This window comes from Pelophylax lessonae (genome assembly GCF_965119305.1).
Source record: "Pelophylax lessonae genome assembly, chromosome: 1".
Lineage (NCBI taxonomy): Eukaryota > Metazoa > Chordata > Amphibia > Anura > Ranidae > Pelophylax > Pelophylax lessonae.
In genome coordinates, this window is record NC_138768.1 from 85,625,441 (window position 1) to 85,649,589 (window position 24,149).

Sequence of the window (24,149 nt, forward strand, 5' to 3'; positions counted from 1 at the left end):
AGCTTGTATAACAGTGTAAATTTGCTGTCCCCTTAAAATAACTCAACACACAGCCATTAATGTCTAAACCGCTGGCAACAATAGTGAGTACACCCCTAAGTCAAAATGTCCAAACTGAGCCCAAAGTGTAAATATTTTGTGCCACCACCATTATTTTCCAGCACTGCCTTAACCCTCTTGGGCATTGAGTTCACCAGAGCTTCACAGGTTGTTACTGGAGTCCTTTTTAACTCCTCCATGACAGGCTGGTGGATGTTAGAGACCTTGCATGCGCACCTCAACCTTCCATTTGAGGATGCCCCAATGCTCCTTAGGGTTTAGGTTTGGAGAAATGCTTAGCCAGTCCATCACCTTTACCCTCAGCTTCTTTAGCAAGACAGTGGTCATCTTGTAGATGTGTTTGGGGTCGTTGTCATGTTGGAATACTGCTCTGCGGCCCAGTCTCAGAAGGGCGGGGATCATGCTCTGCTTCAGTATGTCACAGTACATGTTGGCATTCATGGTTCCCTCAATTAACTGTAGCTCCCCAGTGCCGGCAGCACTCATGCAGCCCTAGACCATGACATTTCCACCACCATGCTCGACTGTAGACAAGACACACTTGTCTTTGTACTCCTCACCTGGTTGCCACCACACGCTTGACACATCTGAACCAAATAAGTTTATCTTGGTCTCATCAGACCACAGGACATGGTTCCAGTAATCCACGTCCTTAGTCTGCTTGTCTTCAGCAAACTGTATGCGGGCTTTCTTTTGCATCATCTTTAGAAGAGGCTTCCTTCTGGGACGACAGCCGTGCAGACCAATTTGATGCAGTGAGCGGCGTATGGTCTGAGCACTGACAGGCTGACCCCCCACCCCTTCAACCTCTGCAGCAATGCTGGCAGCACTCATACGTCTATTTCCCAAAGACAACCTCTGGATATAATTCTGAGCATGTGCACTCAACTACTTTGATCGACCATGGCGAGGCCTGTTCTGAGTGGAACCTGTCCTGTTAAACCCATGTATGGTCTTGGCCACCGTGGTGCAGCTCAGTTTCAGGGTCTTGGAAATCTTCTTATAGCCTAGGCCATCTTTATGTAGAGCAACAATTCTTTTTTTCAGATCCTTAGAGAGTTCTTTGCCATGAGGTGCCATGTTTAACTTCCAGTGAAAGAAAAAAGGAGGGGAATACAGCTGTAAAGTACAGCTTACAATAAACCATGAAGCATAATGTGCAAAAATATTTATTGATTTACTTTCAACAGATGTAAAAATACCATCTGCGTGTCCTCACACCTTCCAAACATAACAAGACACAGTACTCAACATATAAAAATAAAACAATCCGGTAAGGATGACCAAGTGTTGGAGCCTATGTAATTATTCAATTCAGCAATGTGGTATAAAACCTTAATTCAATCAGTCCACCAGGTGGCGCCCAGAGTGAAGATAAATCAACTTCTAATGGATGGACATGTTATGCTGAATCAATTGCCATAACCCTAGGGAATGAAATCCTAATACAGTTGATATGTATCAAGTATTCCAAAGATCACAGTCCTTAGTATGATATTGTTTAAAATCCGAGAACAATTGAGGCATACACTAGTAATAGAGTGAAAAGAGAGTCCTTGGAAATACTCAGAGCTCAAGTACTGGAGCAAGTCAGTATAACAAAGATCATCAGTATCCATAAAACTTAATGAATGATCATTCAGGTTATTAGTGAAATAGAGACTGCAAATACAGAGTTGCAATAGTTGTTAGCAAGCCACATGAATTAATGAAGCAATCAAGGAGGAATGCATGAATGCATTAATGTGTATAAGGTATGGTGCATAAGCGATAGTGCAAGCAGAGAGGGAGGGAGCCAAGCACATCAATTAGCACAGTACAATCACTGTAAAATCCTTCTAATCATATATGTGCTTACCGCTCATCTTCTCTTATATCACCTAATCACTTTGTCCTCCTTCTTTGTCTTCTTCCATATAGTAGTGTAAAGACCACTGCTTCAAAAAGATGCAATATATGCAAAGGGCATGTATCATCCTCCAAGGCTCATTTCCTGCCGTTCCTGCCGTTTCTGAGATCCGAATGTGAAAGACGGCAAGCTCGTCTATGAGTTTGATTGATTTCTCACATGTGTATCTGCATTTGGAATGAACGTTGTTTTCCCTTTCAGGTGTAATGACATCACTACGTTGATGCGTTTCGTCCGCCAATAAGCAGACGTCTTCAGAACTAGTCCTTATATACTCTATTGTAAAGTGCTCATTAGGGAAACTCCCTCCTGTGGTTACTGGTCATCAAATCATTAAAAACAAGGGAACAGACATCATTTTTGAAATTAGCTCCATCTTGTGGTGGTAATTGATAGCTATTAGAAATGGACTGAGATAAGCGACAAATCACCTCCCCCAATCACCCAGCGCTCTGGCACTCCTAATTGTGCAATACTCAATAAAACTAAAGATGTAGAACAAAGCTGCTGTCTAAACATATATCATACATAAAAAAGAGTGCATATTACCTCAAACAATATCAGGAATCATATTGTAAGATTCTGGTACCTTCGGTACCCTTCCAGCCCATTTCTTTCGCATTGCGTTCCACCATTTAGGTAGGTGGAACGCATATAGCTACCTGTCCCTTTAATTCTCATGACGTCATCACTAGGTGCCGCTCTGAGCGGCTATTTCAATCGCCGGCTTTCACTCACAAGGTGTTCGTGCAAACCGCTTGTTACACAGCCTTGTCTGACGCTGCCGAAGCCTTCAGCTATTTCCTGTATCTCGCTACTGATCCTGTATCTTGCTACCTGATCCTTATCCTCATTACCGGACCCCTCATCTCTCTAAACCAACTAGTGATAAGTACCCCACAGGGGATTCCTTCCTATCAACTTACACTATCTACTCTTGCATACTAAAGACTGTTGCTATCTATGCATTACTATTTCTATCATCTGCACTGTTACATAGATTGCTAGCTCTTGAGTCTACTACCATCTATATCCTTGCACTGAGTTAGCAATTCCTGTACACTTCATCTGCTGTCCCCTACCACCTGTTATTTGTACATGATTGCTAACCTATCTGCATACTATCTATCACCATCTGCTAACACTCCTGAACATTACTATTGAGTGCCTATCATTGCTATCACTACTCACGCCTGTCCTTTCAGCACATCACCTCTATACTATCGTATACAACCTATCACTCCAGGAACATCTTATCTGAGTGCCTGTATATTTGCATGCTGAGGCAGGCTGGGCCACAATGATGAGTCTGGAGAGTTGGATATGGTGATTCAACACATCTCTGCACGACTACTGAGTGGAAATTCTGCAGCTGCAAATCCAGTTCACTAAACAAACGCCGGAGCGTTACACATATACACAAGCAGCGCTAAAACACATAACATGGCTTAACATGATAAACAGGGTCCATTAAAAGCTCATAGGGAATAAAATTATGGGAAAGTCTCTATGGAGTCCACAGCGGGATCAGTCACCAGTGCTGGAGCCGGAAAGAATATCAGTCCCTTCACCTCACCATTTGAACCTCTCCCCAGGGAAACACACTTACCAGAAACTGGCAAATAGACAGCCCAAAATGCAGGTTCCAAATCCCTAGTATATCCGGACCACAATCTCTCAGATATTCACTTGTATAAAGATATATACAGCTGTTCACCTGGATGCGAAGCACTCAAGCACAGTGAATAGGAGGAAATATAAAGGAGCACATAGAGCAGTATTGCTAATGCACATGTTTATTAAAGCCCAGCCCCCCTCCACAAATGCACTTGCAATCAAACAAGGTAAAAACAGCGTAGAATCAAAACATGTCATAGGGCAGCATCAGACGCATTAGCGAGCCTACCGGGCCTCCGTCGCGCTCGTTAGCGTCAGGAAGTTGCATGCCCTCCGCAGAAGTCTTTGAGTGACGAAACCGGTCAGGGCGTGACCAACGTGGTCACCTAGAAAGCAGGACGCCAGGCGGGGGACTCGGCAGTTTCCGTGCAACTTCCGCACACTGACGAGCGTGACGGAGGCCCGGTAGGCTCCTTAATGCGTCTGATGCTGCCCTATGACATGTTTTGATTCTACGCTGTGGAATGGCTACTAAGAAATGATTCTTCAGGCACAGTGTTGGTGTTTGGGATCATAAGACCATCTTTCCTTTATGGTTTATGGACTAATATATTTATTATGCATTCATGTCACTAACTATCATGTTTTTATATATGGAGTTTATGCACATTGGAACTTTAAGATGCACATGTAGTTAATAGTGCCTTACTTTTCATTTATCTTATCATCCTATGGTTCTTATATGTATTTAAATTTTTTTTTTTTTTTTTTGAGTTTATGCACATTGACTCTTTTTAGGGTGCACATGTAGTTAACAGCGCCTTACTTTTCATTTATCTTAAACTCTAAGAGATACCTGTGCCTATAGGGTTTTACAAACAATCAATCCCATATCTGAAACCAGCCACATTTCTGAAGCTCTAACGAATAATTGATGATTGTGCTGCCAAGTGTAAAGTATTCTATATTTACTTCCTTCAGATCTTCAAATATTCACCAAGAACATCAGATGATGAGAAATCTTATAGAACTTGATGGGATTGTTCCCCTCAACTATCTCATTATTCTACTGGTACATCAGCAGAGATTACTAGACCTACTTTTACAAATGACAACTGAGAGGTCACCTGACCTGTTACAAATGACAGCTGAGAGGAGATCATATGACCTATTACAAATGACAGCTGAGAGGAGATCATATGACCTGGTACAAATGACAGCTGTGGGGAGATCACATGACCTATTACAAATGACAGCTGAGAGGAGATCATATGACCTATTACAAATGACAGCTGTGAGATCATATGACCTATTACAAATGACAGCTGTGAGGAGATCATATGACCTATTACAAATGACAGCTGTGAGATCATATGGCCTATTACAAATGACAGCTTTGAGATCATATGGCCTATTACAAATGACAGCTGTGAGATCATATGACCTATTACAAATGACAGCTGAGAGGAGATCATATGACCTATTACAAATGACAGCTGTGAGATCATATGGCCTATTACAAATGACAGCTTTGAGATCATATGGCCTATTACAAATGACAGCTGTGAGATCATATGACCTATTACAAACGACAGCTGTGAGGAGATCATATGACCTATTACAAATGACAGCTGTGAGATCATATGGCCTATTACAAATGACAGCTTTGAGATCATATGGCCTATTACAAATGACAGCTGTGAGATCATATGACCTATTACAAATGACAGCTGAGAGGAGATCATATGACCTATTACAAATGACAGCTGAGAGGAGATCATATGACCTATTACAAATGACAGCTGTGAGATCATATGACCTATTACAAATGACAGCTGAGGGGAGATCATATGACCTATTACAAATGACAGCTGTGAGATCATATGGCCTATTACAAATGATGGCTTTGGAGAGATCACATGACCTATTACAAATGACAGCTGAGGTAAGATCACATGACCTAATGCTTTGCTTCTGTGCATCCTTAATCTGCCCCACAAATGCTATTAATATTCACAAATCAAGCAGTTGCATTTGCATGACATTAACAAAGTACCCTCTACTCTGTAAATACCCAATATAGTAAGAAAATAAGAGCTGTCACCCACAGGAATTGCATTTTTTCTTGTTAATTTTTCTCTACAAAGATGACAGCTCTAATCTGACCATCTGCTATGGACGAGACTTTTCCTTTATGTTCCTCCAGTTATGCTGAATATCACTGATGTTCATAAACAGAACATATTTTAGCTGGGCAGTAAGAGGCCTTTTCTAATGTAAATAGGAGGGATCCAATCTCCTTTTATGAAGCCGGTTACCATGGATGTGGGTGACTGAGCACAAAGCTTACAGGGTTTGCTGATTTATCTACGGAGTAAAAAAAAAAAAAAAAAAAAAGCAAGAAGGAAATAACTGAGATATTTTCCACAGTGATGTTTAGCAGCTTTTTTATGACACAGCAGCACAAGGAACGAAAAAAGCAATATAGCCAAGCTCTAAAACCAAGAACTGGAGTGAAACACTGTCACATAATAACTCTTATGAAGCGTGGAGAAGAATTTTGTTATTAAATTCATTTTCAGCCTTACTTTGTTACACAATTGATCATCTCCTAAATCTTTTATACAGATTAATTCCGGGCAAAAATGAAAACCTAGCAATGGGAAGTGTTAGTCCCATGAAGGATGTGGGTCAAGACTATTTTTGATGTAAAGTGGCAGTGTCTACAGATAGAGCACCCCCTAGATATGTATACTAACCCAACCATGCTTCCACACCATCTATGCACTATGCCAGCTAATGCTAATGGAGCAGGGCTTCCAGGTTTGAGGGAGCACATGACTTCCCCCATGTGATGGTGTTCAGGCCCTATCACTAGGCCTGAACACAGTGACATTGGGGGGTGGCCCATGACATCCTGACATCATCAGCCAACACCAAGACTGAAAATGCTGGAATGCCTATCAAGTGGAGGTGTCAAGGGAGTGTGGCTGTGTAATTAAAAAAGCCTGGTGGTAGGCTGTCTGTAGGCACTGTCTTTATATCTAGATTGGGCAAATAGGCAGTGTCTCCTTTGTTTAGCCAGCACTATGAAGATTGGCAGACCAACTTAAAGCAGAACTTCATCTGAAAAGGGAAGTTACGTTCCTCTACAAACCCCTCCCCTCTCATCACTGTGAACTTGTTTGTTTTTGGGAGAGGGTACCTATTTCTTACCGATATCCACTCCCACCTCTGCTCTGCTCACCTAGGCGTACCACAAACCCCCCCCCCCCACCCACAAACTCTTGGGACACATCACATGTCCTAGGAGACTGCAGGGTCATTAAGAAAGCACAGCAAGTCTTGCACATGTGGAATGGGAAGACAGCTGTGAACACCAGAAAGTCACAGCCGGCTTCCCACAAGACCAGCATGGGTGATGATAGCACTGGATAAATGAGCTGGTAAGTGTCTGCATAATAAAAGTCAAAAGCTACAGTATTTGAAGGTGCTGACTTTAATTATTTTCATAACTGACCAGAGCTCCTCTTTAAATTGTTTTACTGAGGTGTCCTCAAGTCACATTTGTTTTGAAGTGAAAATACCAAGTCTTTACTAGAAAAGTGGAAATCTGATTGTTGCATGTAACAAACATTTTCCTTCAATTATTATTACTCATGCCCAGTGTTACATTTAACACGATGAAACACAAAGTCTAAAACAGCTAGGAAAGAAAACAATGAAAAAAACTATATATGTGTGTTATGCGCTTTCATTCACACAACATACCTTATTTTTAATATTTCTTACCTTTTAGATGTTTCTGGGGAGAAAGCAAAATGTCTTTCTGCAAGAAATTCTAAACAGTCTCACAGCGTCATTGTCCCCACACACACTGGGGACACACTGAGCTATCTTCAATGGCATACAATGCAGGAGGCCAGCTTCTAAACCTGTAACCCTTTGTTCTGACAGACAAGGGTTGACTTACTAATGGCAAAAAGTCTGCACTTTGCAAGTGCAGTTGCACTCCTTTTCCCCAGAGCTTAGTTAAAGTGGTAAAGCTCTGCTGATTTTCATCATCCAATCATATGCAAGCAAAAATGTTATATATATTTTTTTTTATATTTTCCTTTCACCTGATTGGGTGTTCTTTACAAAGTGACATTTCATCACATTCACTAATCTCTGTGGAAATGGTTGCAACTGCACTTGCAAAGTGCACAGTCAATCTGCCTTTAGTGAATCAACCCCACAGTGTTCAAATCTAGTTTACAAATGATAATAGAGATTTGCCAGCACAGTACACAAAGAGTTAAAAATTCAGTTTAGTAGTATAAGGTAAGATCAGGACTGAACAAGAGAAACCTACACATGCATTGCTAGCTCAAGAGTTGGAATGGGCTTGGGCATGTTCAGGATCCCACCTGCCCAATCCCGCCAGGAAGCCGACACTTGACACGGCTGATCACAAGCAGTGAAACATTTCCCGATCCCATTCCACACCAGCACAGATAGGGAAATGTCTCACTGCCTGTGATTAGCCGTGTCCAGTGTCGGCTTCCTGGCGGGATCGGGCAGGTTGGAACTTAGCAATCAAAAGGAAAGTTGACCGCACTCAGGAGTATGATGAAGTAGAAGTGCTTTAATTCCCCATAAAAAAATGAATACATACAGTGCATCACTCAGACATGGGACAGGTTAACGCATTTCACGATTCAGAAGATCGCTTACTCATAACCACATGTTCAAAATCCTTTTGATTGCTTAGTATCTGGATGGTGGATCCGACCTGCACCGGAGTACTTCCCCTCACCTGAGCAGCTCTTTCTGTCAATATGTAGGTTGGAACTCAAACAAGCCCGAGCCAATCTCTACTCAAGGGGTCCTGAATCGTTCTAAGCACTACGATTTGTATAGTCCTAAGCACTAAGGTTTGTATTCTGACTGCTTAGTAAAACCTGCACCAACAAGACTTTGAGATGGATACAGGGATCACTTTCTACTTAATGAGTAATTCTAATGTGCATATAGGTATTTCTGTACTACAGCAGTCCACCTCATTCCCCTTTGTAAGTAGTTTGGTAATCCTTGAACACACCTGCTGATGATACAAGTAATGCAGTGGCAGGGGTGTATCATGAAATCAGTGGGCCCGTGTGCAGCACAAAAAGGGCACCCTAGGCAAAGAAAAGCGGCTTGCCTAGCACGTGGTGGAGAAATGTGGGTCGTGGCTTAAAGTGCGCTAAATATTGGGTGAGGCTTAAAGGGGGTTTGGTTTAATAGAGTCAGAGATGCATGTACAGGAGAGGAGTGTGGAGTATATGGAGGTAAGTAGCATGTGCAGGAGGGGTGTATGGAGTGTATGGTGGTGGGTATTATGTGCAGGAGAGGAGTGCCGAGTGTGGAGGTGGGTAGTATGTGCAGGAGAGGAGTGCAAAGTGTATAGAGGTGGGTAGTATGTGAAGGAGAGGAGTGTGTAGTGTATGGAGGTGCATGGTATGTGCAGGAGAGGAGTGTGGAGTGTATGGAAGTGGGTATTATGTGCAGGAGGGAAGTGTATGGTGGTAGGTAGTATGTTTAGGAGATGAGTGAAGAGTATATGGAGGTGGGTAGTATGTGCAGAAGAGGAGTGGGGAGTGTATGGTGGAGAGTAGTATGTGCAGGAGAGGAGTGTGGAGTGTATGGTGGAGAGTAGTATGTGAAGAAAAGGAGTGTGGAGTGTATGGTGGAGAGTAGTATGTGTAGGAGAGGAGTGTGGAGTGTATGGTGGAGAGTAGTATGTGCAGGAGAGGAGTGTGGAGTGTATGAAAGTGGGTAGTATGTGCGGGTGAGGAGTGCGGAGTATATGGAAGTGGGTAGTATGTATAGGAGAGGTGTACGGAGTGTATAGAGGTGGTTAGTATGTGCAGGAGAGGAGTGTGGAGTATATGGTGGTGGGTAGTGAGTGCAGGTAAGGAGTGTGGAGTGTATGAAGGTGGTTAGAACGTGCAGGTGAGGAGTGTGGAGTGTACAGCTGTGGGTAGTGTGTTCAGGATGGTGTCAGTAGGGCTGTGGATTGTGTCAGTAGTTCTTTATTTTAATCATGTTTTAATTATTTTTTTCAATTACATTTTTTTTTGCATTAGGGCAGTGGAAGGTATACCTGGAGCAATGGACAGTGTCAATGCTTTTTATTTCCACAATGATGGGGGGGTTGGGTAGTGTCTGTAGTTTTTTGTTTAAATTATTTCATTATCTATTATTTTTTACAATTAGTTTTATATTATTTTATTTTTATTATAATTTTTGAAATATATTTTTTCACAGTGCTTCTGGGGAAGGGGTGGGGAAGTGGTTGTGGGGGGGGGGGGGTATGGAGCAGTGGATGGTGTCAGTAGGGCAGTGGAAAGTGTCAGTAGATGGTGTCAGTAGTTGTTTGTATTTATGTATTTTCTTTTTTCTTACAATTACATTTGTTTTTTTATTTTTTTCACAATGCTTTTTGGGGCAGTGGACAGTGTTGTAAGGCAGGGAAAGGGGGGGGGGATGGTATAAGTCATTTTTTTTTATTTTTTTATCATTTTTTTTTACAATGTTTTATAATTACATTTTTTGTGACGTCACAGGAAGTGATGCAACGCATCGGGCGCAGTGTGGGAGGGGCGGCAGGTTGCAAGCATGCTGATGAATCTGTGCACAAAATACACAGACTGCTACATCATGCTATGCTTCAGTCTCTGTTGATGATAAAGCCTGCCCAAAAGCAGAGCCAAGGATGCGCCAATATCTGTAGCCGGCTTTCTCTCAATGGCAGCAGCACACCCCTTTCCATACCTCCCAACTTTCTGAAAAGGAAATGAGGGACAGCTATATGCCACACCCCCCTTAACCGCTTCCCGCCCATGCTATAGCTGAAAGACAGCTACAGGGAGGGCTTAGTTTGCCAGGAGGGCATACATGGACGACCTCCCGTTATCGCGCTGCCTGCGGCATGCTCTGTGATCACCAAGTCCTTCGGAAAAGGTTAATCACATTGGCCCTTTACCATGTGATCAGCTGTGACAGCTGATCACGGAAGTAAACGCTAGCCGGTTATTGTGAGGAGAGAAAAAGAGAGCTGATAACCGGCTTATGTTAAAGGGACATTGGCACCGATAATAAGGGCACTGATTATTAGTTAAAAAAAGAGACCTCTATTTATGCCACATCCCAAGTAGTATTGAAGAAAAAATATGCAGAACCCAGTTCTGCCAAAGGTGGGCTTTACTGCATATGCATTAGACCAACACACTTTTAGCATAAAAGTATCAAAAGTTTAACTTTAGACATACTGTATAATAAAAAAGGATGTTTAGCATAACATCCAAACAAACAGAACAAAGACACAATAAAATCAATAGAGAAGCATATGAATGTAGGATGCGGCCCAGTACAGCATCTCTCTAGCTCACATGTCTAGGGTGTAGTTCCAGAGGGGGGTGTATCATGTACTGGGTCGCCTCAGTACACTATACACCCCCCTCTGGGAACGACACCCTAGATGTGTGAGCTAGGGAGGTGCTGTACTGGGGCCTCATCCTACATTCATATGTTTCTATATTGATTTTATTTTGTCTTTGTTCTTTTTGTTTGGATGTTATGCTAAACATCCTTTTTTATTACATGTCTAAAATAACATTTTTGATACTTTTATGCTAAAAGTGTGTTGGTCTCATGCATATGCCAGTAAGGTCCGCCTTTGGCAGAAGGGGGTTCTGCATATTTTTTCTTCAACACTGATTTTCAATGTCCTGATTATTAGTGCAGTCCCAACAGTGCCCACAAGTGCTGCCATTCAGTGCCCACCAGTACCGCCTCATCAGTGCCCACAAGTACTGCCAATCAGTTCCAAGCAATGCTGCTAATCAGTTCCAAGCAATGCTGCCAATCAGTGCCTTCTCAATAGTGTAACCTATCAGTGCTGCCTATCAGTGCCCATCAGTGCTGCATATCAGTGCCCATCAGTGCCACCTACCAGTTCCTATCAGTGCCAACTACCAGTTTCCATCAGTGCTGCCTATTAGTGCCCATCAGTGACACCTATCAGTGCTGCCTATCAGTGCCACCTATCAGTGCTCTTCAGTGCTGCCTATGAGATCCCATCAGTGCCACCTATCAGTGAATATCAGTACCCATCAGTGCCCATCAGTGCAGCCTCATCAGTGCCTCCTAGTCAGTGCCCACCAGTGCCGCCTTACCAGTGCCCATCAGGAAGACCTGTCAGTGCCCATTAGTTCCACCTCATCTGTGCCCATCAGTGCGGCCTATCAGTGCCCATCAGTGCAGCCTCATCAGCGTACATCAGTGAAGGATAAAAATTACCTGTTTGCAAAATTTTATAACAAACTATGACATTTTTTTATTTTTTAGAAACATAGTTTTCTTTGTTTGTTTAGCAAAAATAAAAACCCCACTAGTAATTACATATCTCCAAAAGAAAGCTCTATTTGTATAAAAAAAAATGATAAAAATTCCATTTGGGTACAGTGTTGCATGACCACACAATTGTCATTCAAAGTGTGACAGCACTTAAAAGCTGAAACTTGGCCTGGGCAGGAAGGGGGTCAAAGTGCCCAGTAGGCAATGGGTTAAAGGAGAATTGTACAAAAAAAATGACTGGTTAACCTTCCTATCGGTATTCCCGAGCGTGGCTCGGGGTTAAATTTCAGAGCCGAAAGCGGTAACCCCGAGCCACACTCGGGGTACCGCCAGAAGCATCGCTGGATCCTGTAAAAGAGGTTACTTACCTTGTCACCGGGATCCAGCGATGTGTCCGGCGGTGTGTAGCGGCGGATCTTCCTCCTGATCCTCTCTGTGCCCTGGCTTCCATCTCCTGCGATGTGACGTTCGCAGGGGGGTAGAACCGGCAGCAAATTCAAATGTAAGAACACACCAAACACACTGATACCATTCAAAATAAAATAAAATCACATTACATTGCCCCCCAGTGCCCTTTACTGCAGTTTTACTGTACTTTTTATGTAAATATATATATATATATATATATATATATATATATATATATATATATATACACAGTATATATATATATGTATATATATACGCAATTTTTGTGAATAAGCAGCCCAAACCAACTGTATACATTATATAACAAAAGGTGTATAATGAGAATCGGAAGGAGGCTCACACACACTAGCAGCGCTAATTAAAATAACTTGTATATAGAAACAATGAATCAAAAAATTATTCTCTGCAAATAAATGTCCATTCAAGGTGATATCCGCAAATGCTGAAGGATAAAGTTCTTATATTGAATAGGATCCTGGAGTGCAAGCCCGTGAACCCTCAGTGTCACTTCCTGTTTAGATGGACCACCGTCACCACACCTCAACAAAAAAACGTGCCCCCCTAGGTAGTAAAAACTCACCACAGGATGGGAACAGAAACGCCTTGTATGGGGTATAATTCCACAATGTGCTTATCTGTTTAGGGAAAGCCAGAGCTCCAGCGCACCGACTCTGCGTGACAGCTGATGGATGCGTGCTCACGCCCTAAGGGCGTGAGCACGCATCCATCAGCTGTCACGCAGAGTCGGTGCGCTGGAGCTCTGGCTTTCCCTAAACAGATAGCGGTGAGTTTACCAGCACACGACGGACTCCACATTTATTCTACATGCTACTATTCAATTTTAACATTGTGAGTGTATCCTATATGGGGGATTGGGAATTCTAATAAAGTGTTGTTTATGGAATCACACTATGGGTCCTCCCCCTTTCTTTTCCCATACATGTTCTGAGGTGTCTGGTGCAGTTTATGCTGAATTGAAATCCTGATTTGATATCAGAGTTTGGGCAATCCGGAGAGTGTTTACCTGGAATTCGTGTACCACATTGTGGAATTATACCCCATACAAGGCGTTTCTGTTCCCATCCTGTGGTGAGTTTTTACTACCTAGGGGGGCACGTTTTTTTGTTGAGGTGTGGTGACGGTGGTCCATCTAAACAGGAAGTGACACTGAGGGTTCACGGGCTTGCACTCCAGGATCCTATTCAATATAAGAACTTTATCCTTCAGCATTTGCGGATATCACCTTGAATGGACATTTATTTGCAGAGAATAATTTTTTGATTCATTGTTTCTATATACAAGTTATTTTAATTAGCGCTGCTAGTGTGTGTGAGCCTCCTTCCGATTCTCATTATACACCTTTTGTTATCAATTGAATTTATAGCGGCTGCTTTGTATATAGATTTTCTATTTTATATTAGCGCTGGGTTGAGTGGGTGTTTTTATACTTACTCCTATTTTCTGTATACATTATATATATATATATATATATATATATATATATATATATATAGTATATGTATATATACATATATATATATATATATATATATATATATATATATATATATATATATATATATATATATATAATGTATACAGTTGGTTTGGGCTGCTCATTCACAAGAATTACATGCAAAATAATGGTACCGCTTTCAGCACCTAAAATCCAAAAGAATCATACCGCCAGGTAGGTTAAACCCACGAGTGCTTTTTTTACCTACTACTATTTCTTTTTAGTGGCTTTTGGAATTTTACAAATGCAGCAATTTAGAAATTAGAACAGAAAGGTTCCCCTAGGTGCGGAACTTTATAGGCAAACGACCATCAATAATAATAATGGTATATACAAAATTGTAAAAAATTATATAAGTTTATTTAAATATAGAGAAAAGATTATATTAAATAGCATACAGTGTGAGTTAAAAACAATACAGTATACATGCGGTACTGTACTGTATTGTTTTTAACCCACACTGTATGCTATTTAATATAATCTTTTCTCTATATTTAAATAAACTTATATAATTTTTTACAATTTTGTATATACCATTATTATTATTGATGGTCGTTTGCCTATAAAGTCCCGCACCTAGGGGAACCTTTCTGTTCTACATTATATTAGGGATGTTGGCAAACCTCCATCTAGACATCACCGCCCGAGCATAATTCATATTTGCAATTTAGAAATTGGATAAAAGGTTTACCACTGGGAAACGCTTTTTGATAGATACCGTACATTTTGCATTTTGATAATGTGGATTACTTATATGTAGAACCTGAAAAGTCCTAGTAAATTCCTGACATATTCAAACATTTGAGCATAAAAAGCAAGGGATGTGGTGCCATAATACAGCCCAACTCCAGGAAAGTGAAAAGTCCACCCTTGCAGTGCTGGGGGAATTAGCAACTTTCACTTACATGTTCCTATGCTTCAGCCAGCCAGTGAAGCTTTACCTCATTTACTAAGCTCTTGGGCAACTGAAAAGTGCATCGTTCTTTTGCCTTTAGTAAATCATCCCTCTGTATTCCTTACCCCTGCACTCTGCATGTTATCTGTTCCTGATTCCTGTACTCAGTAGTCTTTACATTATTTTTGCTCCAGACTCTTGCTCTTTATAAATTATTCAGTTCTGACTTTTGCGTTCTATACTTTGGGGTGTGGGTAAGATGATTGGTCATGTACAACACGGGGGAGGGAGGGGGGGTTTGGCAGGTTTACCCTGGGCGCTGGATGACCTTGTCCTGGCACTGGTGGTGCCTCTTCTTTTTCTATACCGGCACTATATGTGATATATTTATTACAGTAAACAAATGCACAGAGGCAAAGTGCCCAAATTGTATTGTGATGATTTACTGAAGAGATCTGGAATATAGATGCAAAGGATATATTACAGCTGCCATGGCTTCCTGTGACCCCTTATTGAATAGGGCTACTGATCACATATTCACATGCTCCTTACAGTAAAATCCTGCTCTTATTATCCAATGAACCCCCTGCTGTTGATAACAGCTGACTAGAATATATACAGCAGTTGGAATAAAGAGAGTAAAAATCTAGAGACGCAGCAATAGTTCTGACTGCCCTGAGGACTTCATCTTCTCAGCGAACAGAAGGTAACAAGGTCACTAAGACCTTTCACACAGCTGTGGGGATTCTATAAGCAGGGCTTAGGACGAAAGGAAACCAGATACTTTTTAACTTTCTTAACTCACTTCTTAGGAAACAGACACATATATAAGGTAAAAAAGTATTTACAAGCATTTATAATACCCCCTGCCTACCTATATAAGGTAAACCACGGGCTGGAACCAGAAGAAGTATTTTTGTGAGTAACAATTACAAAATGTATATTCAGGGTAGCATATATTCCAACCTACTGAGAACAGCTTTTTGTACAAAGAATATGGTATAGAAAACATCCCTGCCATGTTCCCAGTGATGCGGACCACTAAGGATTTATATAAAAAATCTTTGATTAACACCTTTCCGGCCAATAGCAGATTGACGGCTGGGCGGTGGTTTAGTTATTCTAACTGGGCGTCACATGATGTCCTGTCAGGATGTACCGATTATGTGGCCATGGGGATTCGGCCGATGACCAATCCGACCAATTGTTGCCATGTGACCAGCGTTACTAATCACAGCAGGTCACATGACAGTTGTAAATAATAGGTGGCTTAATTTAATGCCATCCATTGAATACAATTTTGTTGCTAAGCAAATTGTATAGTGACTCTCGCGCTATTAGGGTAAAAAAATGAATAAAATAAATCCCCGGGTGCTGCAAGTACTAAACTGGCACCTGAGCAGTTGATAGTATATCAGTACTGCGCTCCTGGGGTTTAGCAGGTAAAAAAGCTCTTCAAATGTAAAAACAAGCACATAAATAAGAATCCATAGAACTAAGCTCTTCAAAATAAATAACATAAGATTCCAATTCAATATTCAAATAACAAAATAGAATGTGTTACAACGTGTAGAAATCAATATATCAAAAGTGCATATGTGCAAAAAACAGGTTTACGTGCCACCAATCAAAATATTAGAAATATAAATAAAGTGCATAGGTACTGGACGGTAAAGAAAAAAGGTGCAAATTACACAATTGGTGCAAATAGCAATCTCAATAAATATTACATAAAGTGCAAAAATGGGTGCTATGTGTCCCAATGATAAATAAATATGGTGGTTTATTTAAAACCATACGGTGTAAACAATAGTTTTAAGTGTCCAAACACTATAGTGGTAATTCTCCAAAATAATTCCTTTAAAAAAGTGAAGTCCTTGAATGTTGTGTGAAAATCCTCCACCTTTAATTCAGTGATCAGGGGTGCTCTTCGGTGACAACACCTAAGTGTGTACTAACTGATCACTTCCAACTGTATTTGCCAAAGCATATGGATATTGAAGATAGGCTGGCTTCTAATCTTCCTGTGTATACTCTCCAGTTATGTTTAACAAAGCATATGGATATTGCAGGTGGGCTGGCTTCTCCTGTGTGCGCTCCGTTTAAAAAAATAGGAAACCATTCGGCATTCAGTATACCTTAGATACACAGTCCTTATGGCTCAGAATTGTAAATAGAAAGGGCCATCATGGAGCAGTAATTCCCAAACTTTATTATTAAAATAAATATCTTCTCTTACATTCAGTACGAGTAAAACAGCAAACAAACGACCCAGGGGACACTCCGTCCGTGTCCCGATACGTCACTTCTGGTTTCCAGGTAAACGCCCTACGCGTTACGTCATGAGTCACGTGACTTACCGAGTAGTACCTATGCACTTTATTTGTATTTCTAATATTGTGATTGGTGGCACGTAAACCTGTTTTTTGCACATATGCACTTATGATATAGTGATATCTATATATTGTAACACATTTTATTTTGTTATTTGAATATTGAATTGGAATCTTAGTTCTATGGATTTCTATTTATGCGCTTGTCTTTACATTTGAAGAGCTTTTTTACCTGCTAAACCCCAGGAGTGCAGTACTAATATACCCCTTTAATTGTGTTGCTAGCTGTGATTCGTCAGTGGGATCACATGGTACAGACAGGGCCAATCACAGCCCACCTGTACTACGTGATTAGCTCTGGCAAATCACAGCTAATCCAAACAAAACAGACTGAAGGAATGAGTTTCATTCAGTAAAATGCTTGCATATAGCAATGTAATGCATTGAAATCCTGATTACTTCCCCAGGGTAGTACAATGTTACTATGGTAACATTTTATTGCTCTGGTCATAAATTATTATTATTATTCTTTTTTTGTACTGTCACCATTTAGTGTCCCTGATTACTGCCACACCCGTTGTATGATAATGCTGTACTGCACTGGTGACAGTATGTTAAAAAAAAAAAAAATCCTAATTTTCGAAAAACTTCTGACAAAAAATTACGAAAAAAACTCACCATGCCTCTTACTAAATACCTTGGACTGTCTTTTTTCCAAAAAGAGGTCATTTGGAGGCATGGTGTCATCTTTAAAGCTGGTATTTTGGTTTTTATTTGGTCATTACCACACTTTCAAAAATATGAAAAATCGTTGCCTACCAATACCCTGTGTATAGAAGTAACATCGCTTTTCTGCTTTCTGTTATTTTATTGTATAACCTTGTTTTGAAAAACATTATTTTCCTTGATACTAGATAACTTTACTGTATATCTTTATTGATCCCAATATTTGGCTATACAATGCTGTTACTCTTCCTGATCTATGTCATGATACCTTTTGTCATATATGATACTCTGCTGCTATGGCATAGACAGTTAAGCCTTGTAATATTTACTATGCTTTATACGTGTATGGTTGATTACTTTATCACATTTAATCGTTGTAATGTTTATTTTTCAATAAAACTCTTTATTGTTTAAAAAAAAAAAAAACTTTTATTAAAATGTAAGCCTGTATGCAGAGGATGATGGGATTTTAATAGAAAAAAAAAATAATTGCAAATATTAAGCCCAGCCATTAGGAAGTGGAAGGTATGAGTTTAGGATTTAGATTTAGATATCAGCTCTTATAGGAATATTGCACACAGCAATGGAAATGCCATTTGTGCAAACTGTGCAGCTGTACAGCAACCTTCTGGGTCTCAGTGGTCCATTTATACTAGATGTGAAACAGACAGGTGCTGGGACCTCTTCCATTGTCATGTAAAACTAGAAAGGGCTAATTTCTATCTATCAATCAATATAAATCATAAGTATATAATGAATACACAATCATAAGTCTGTCAATACAAGCAATTTCAGTCAATCAATATATTCATTATATAATCACCTGACAACCAATACAAAGAAAATAAGTGTTTTTATTTGACAATTTATAAGCCCCCAGCCACCGGTAAATGGCTGGGGGCTTGAAAATTGGTCTCTTTGTTGACTCTGTCTGCCTTTGATTACACAATACTGATGCAGCGGTCTTTAGACAAGAAAACACTGCTAACACTGGTGCCAATAAAGTAGAACTGTTGTAGGTCCTGTGAACTAACATGCTAAGATTAAGTTATGTAATTCAGAAACAAAACACCTTGGGATTTACCTATCCTTAGAGTTTAAATCCACTTTAAGAAAAAGTTTAGCGTAGCATATTTTATTTTGACCGCAAATCTCTAAAGGAATGCTACATAATAAGCATTGATAGTTTTCCTCTATGGCAGGGATTCCCAAACTACGGCCCTGCAGCTGTTGCAGAACTACACATCCCATGAGGCATTGTAAAACTCTGACATTCACATACATGACTAGGCATGATGGGAATTGTGGTTCCTGAACAACTGGAGGGCTATAGTTTGGGAATCCCTGCTCTATGGGATAACTGTTCTGGATGCCCGCTCTGTTTGGCAAAACACCGCTCCATGTATGCGTCATTGGTTTTACCAGTCTTCTGTTCTGAAAACTTGAAAACCATATATATGTATTCATAAATATAAACTGGATTAAGAGACTTGTGTAGTTTAGGTACAATACTCCTTTAAGGGGAAGTCCACTGAGCACATATGTATAGTGGGAATTTGAATTAAAAATAAAACTCTCACTTTTATATTAATTTTTCATACTAACTGGATGTGTCGCTCCTAAATTACCCACACTGATTTCTTTTAGTTCCTACCTAATATCCAATTTTTTTCCCAACAGCCTCAAATATCAGTGGGGTTATTAAAACTGGAGGATGCAAAATCTGGTGCAGCTCAGCACAGAAATCATCTTCCAGTTTTTTTTTTTTTTTTTTTATTGTCAAGGTTTCATTGGACAAGCTGAAGTTAGAAAGCTGATTGACAAAGAGGATCCATTGTCCAATTGCAGGTTCGGGAAGAACACATGGCAGAAGTAATCAACATGGAGCTTTCATAGAACTTAACAGCAGTTAAAAATCAACAGCACCCATAAAATCACTATACTGGGTATAATGGGGAAAACTTCAATGCACATTGCAGGATCCCAGCACAACCATGAAATACCATGGCAAATATTGCATTTCTAGAATCATTTATGGGGTAGATAGTGCAGAATGTTTTTGTCATGTTTCTCAAAACATGGCTCAAAAGTAATGTATGTTTTTAGAAATATTAGGCAGACATTTTAACAGAAACAGTGTCTGCACATAGCCCACTCCTCCAAGCATGTATGCTTACCTAGCTTCTCGCCTACCAAATACAGCATACCCACCCTTGTAAGCTTCATTGTCAAATTGTGTTGAAAATTAGATAGAGGGTGGTAGAGGGTGGTGTGATGGGTGGTGTGATGGCCTTCAGGCCCAAACTCTGTCACAAGTCTCATGTGATCGACTATATCTGTCTGGACAGCCTCTGAAAGTATCTTTTGATTCATCTAAGGTGGGGTTAGATTTCCATGATTGCTATTTAGCTATCTTTATTAATATCAACAAAACTTTACCTGGTGTTGTAAAACACTGCTCTACTTAACTTAAGATCTCAGTTTCAAGTTCTTCTGTTACAATATGTATATATTTATAACTGGAATTGGCATTTTAAAGGTGACATTTTTATCATCTTTAAACAAGAAATCAAACTTTTTGAACTTTTTCTTACCGTTCTGTTATAGTTTCCCTTAGTCCACTGGCAACCCCTTTGACAACAGTACTAGCTTTTGGTGTTAATACCACCTGAGAAATAAAAAAGGAGCCTTTCTTCCTCCGTTCAGTAATAGAGGACTGTAGAAACTGAATTAGTTTTTCTGTGTCCGTGGTATTAGCCCATGGGGCTGGCATCATCTGCCCAGGCCAGAGAAATGGAACTTCAAGTGCCACTGGACTGTGGTAGAACACCAAAATTTGGTAGTTTCGTTCCCAAAGATAATGAAGACTTACTTCCTGGGCAAAAATAGCTGGGCATGTTTTGTTCCCAAATATGTCCTTCAGCATCTGGACCAGGTTTTCATGATGGTACTTTTGCATCCCATAAAAATGGTTGAAGTCCAAAAATACTACTTCCTTCGGGTGAGTGTTCAAAAAAGCATTGATTTGTTCAAGGCCTTCGTTAACTTTGGCACTAAATAATCCATGAGCGAAATATAACTCATTATCAGGGTCTCTAGGTTTCGTTGAAATTCGAAGGTCAAAATATCTTATTCCAGCTTCCATTTGGCTGGTAAAGTTCATTGTTTGGGTGGCCAACCACTTTCTCATGAGCTTTTTGGCAACTGTTCCAAACACAGACACAAAGTTCTGGACAGAGTCTGGCTGTTCTGGTCCAACTGGAGATGCCTCATCAATGTAGAAGCTGAAGGAGTCATGTGATCCTGAAATACAAGGAAAATCTGTAAGTCATAGTCCAAAGCAAAGCGTAAAGATACCTTGAACTTTTGCACATGGCAATTATAAACCTCCCACTAAAATTTACAAGTGCTGGTTAAAATTTGAAAGCTACTACTTGACTGTATGCTATGGACAACAGCACTACCTTTGTTTATCAGGTCCAGGGAGCATTTCTTTTTGTAACACTCACTCTGCTCTTTCACCCTCACTTCCCCCTCAAGACACAGAACTGTCATATGTTCACAAGACTCACAAAATTTGAGCGTGCCATTACTGACTTCTTCTTCTGCAATAATGTAATAAGCACAATATTTAATTAATTCCTAATTTTCCTGGAGGCTGGAGCTCTCCTTTGCTCTCCAACACTTCAGGGATATGACTGGACCCCCTGTGTTCTCACATTCAGTGCAGGAGGTAACAGAACTGCAACCAGGCAGGAAAGAGGGGCAGCTTTGGAAACTGGTCTTAGGAAGAGGAGGAAGCCTGTGGGAGCAAAGAATATTGCAATTGTTTCATCGTATTCTTATCAACTAGACAAAATAAAAGGTTAACTTTTTTTGCAGCTCAGAGTTCAGCTTTCAATATTAGTTTGGTTCTTCCTCTTCATTTTCCATGCTTTACTGGTGTTCTTCTAATGCTAGAGATGACCTTGCTGACAAATAAGAAAGCCTAGTACATAGAAAGGAGGGAACCAAGTTTGGCTTTTTTTTGTATTTTAAGATCTGCATATAATTTCACTTGCCTAGATCTCCGATTTACTGGCCAATTTGACTGATTTGTGGTTTTCACGGGGCCTAACCTCTGGTTATGTACTTTTTATTTCATATGCTGTTTGAATTTGCCAGGTTTGTGACAGGTTAATTTTACAAATATTTTTTAGTTTTTTTTTTTAAATAGAGCAAGCTAAGGATAGCTAAACTGTGGGTTTTATGTCTATTGGTACCTAAAAAAATTCTCTTGCCCCCCCTTTCCCCCCCTTTTTCTGCCCCCCCCCCCAATTTTATTCTTGCCTGTTGGTCCCTTCCTCTCTAGGCTTTGGCAAATATTGCCTCTACACTATCATATTATTTGGGTTGAGGGTACCCATTAATTATATTTAATAACACAAACACAATTGCCTTTTTCTCCTTTTAACTCAAGTCATATATATATATTTTTTAAATAGAGCAAGCTAAGAATAGCTAAACTTTCTGTTGGGTTTTACTCCTGTTGGTGAACCACTTGGGTAGGTGAACCACTTGGGTCATTTACTCTCCCTCTGATGCCTGAACAAAAAATGTGGGAACAGTTGTCAAATGGACAGGAAGGCAGCAAAAACTTTGCCAAACATTTTAACCTCTCCTGACTCTACTGTTTTTGTCCCTATTGGAGAGATTTGAAGTAAAACTGCCACAACAGGGACACAGACAGTAATATAAACTAAACAGAGGCTCCAGTCCTTTATTACTGTATCCAAAACCATAAAAAAGTTTTGGCTGCAGTTGGCATTTTTTTTGTTTGCTGTATATGTTTTGCTAAGCAAATGCAACTACTTAGTATTATTTTTTTCATACATCTGTATTTTTTACCGATGCTCATAGGGCTTAGTTGCCTTTGTATTAAGGTTGTCAAGTGAAAAACCATTAAACATTTATTCTGTATTTAAAATAACAAAACAAGCACCTACTGAACCCATCTAAAGTACCTATACAAGTGAAACTCCAGGATAGATAAACGTTTCAGTCTTAAAAAGCTGCGATTGTTGTATGCATCCAACAATTTGAATGTGAAAATTATTCTGGAACGGTGAATTTTACCATAAGTGGTTTTATTTCTGTGTTCAACTCTGCGGTATAGCCGACGGGAGTTTCGATCAGTAATTGCCGGGCATCAGTTATCTTGCCGGTAAATAATGATCTGTCAGGGCATGAAGACAAAGTGGGTATGTTGCATATCCCACCTCAGTAATCAGCACAGGCTGACAATGACATTGCAGATTCACCTGCCATAATAGATACAGAAGACATACTACCGGGTAAGCTATATAGATAGGCAGCCCACTGTGACTGAAACCGAGATGTTCTCAGTGCACAAACACAACTCTTCCAACGTAGAAAAAAAATCTTTTTATTTACCCCTCTGTATTATATGTTTCTGTGTATCTATCTCAAGCAGCATTTCTCAACGTTTGTAGCAGAACAACCCTTGAAATAATTTTTAGGTCTTGGGAAATCCTGCTTGAACCAATTCATTGGGGATCAGTGGAAAAGCGCCTATCATATTGGTGGCCAGTGGGAAGAATGGCCACCTTATAGACAGCTAAAATAGTCATTGGTCTCATTCAGAAGGCTATTTCCAAGTTGCATTGGTTCGAGGAAATATGCAGAAACTATCAAACAGCAACCACTGGAAGAATCCTAGGGTTCCAGAGAACCGGGGATGAGAATGGGTGCTTTGAAGGATTCCTAGAGTTCCTCAGAACCCTGGTTGAGAATGACTGATACCGACTTTGCAAAAACATTTTTCAAAGCTATAGTATCCATTCTCTGTCTAAAAAACATAAGAACCCTACCAACCCTCATGGGTAAAGAACTTAAAGCCCAATTCTGAATTCCTTCTTCTGGTCCCTAGTTGCCCTCCTTCTTCTTGGAATGCTCCTGCCCAACCTGAGTGTGTATTTTTTGTTTTTAAAATTCTTAGATTTGCAGTAACTTTTTTGGTCCAGTCTTAATAAGTATAGAGTCTTCTCCAGCAGTGAGTGGTCATTACTGCTTTCTGCACCATGTGAATGAAGAGTGCTGTGATGTTCATTGCACCCTTCATTCACAACATGTCCTCAGTCTTCCATGTTTAATGAGGAACTTTACCCCCTTTTCTTTTTTTTTATTCCCAATTTATATTTGAATCTGGTTACCCTTAATAAACAACCCCCCCCCCCCCCCCCCACACACACACACACACACAAATCCAGTGTTATCCTGTTG

The 24,149-nt window shown here is 40.2% G+C and overlaps 1 protein-coding gene across 1 annotated transcript in view; it reads right to left on the bottom strand.

Moving 5' to 3' along the window:
- Positions 1-24,149, bottom strand: part of PLCXD3 (phosphatidylinositol specific phospholipase C X domain containing 3) — a 190,104-nt gene that overhangs the window by 72,264 nt on the left and 93,691 nt on the right. Inside the window, exon 2 of the mRNA XM_082261723.1 lies at positions 20,462-21,170. Within this exon, the coding sequence (XP_082117849.1) occupies positions 20,462-21,170 (709 nt within the window). The remainder of the gene's footprint in view (positions 1-20,461; positions 21,171-24,149) is intronic.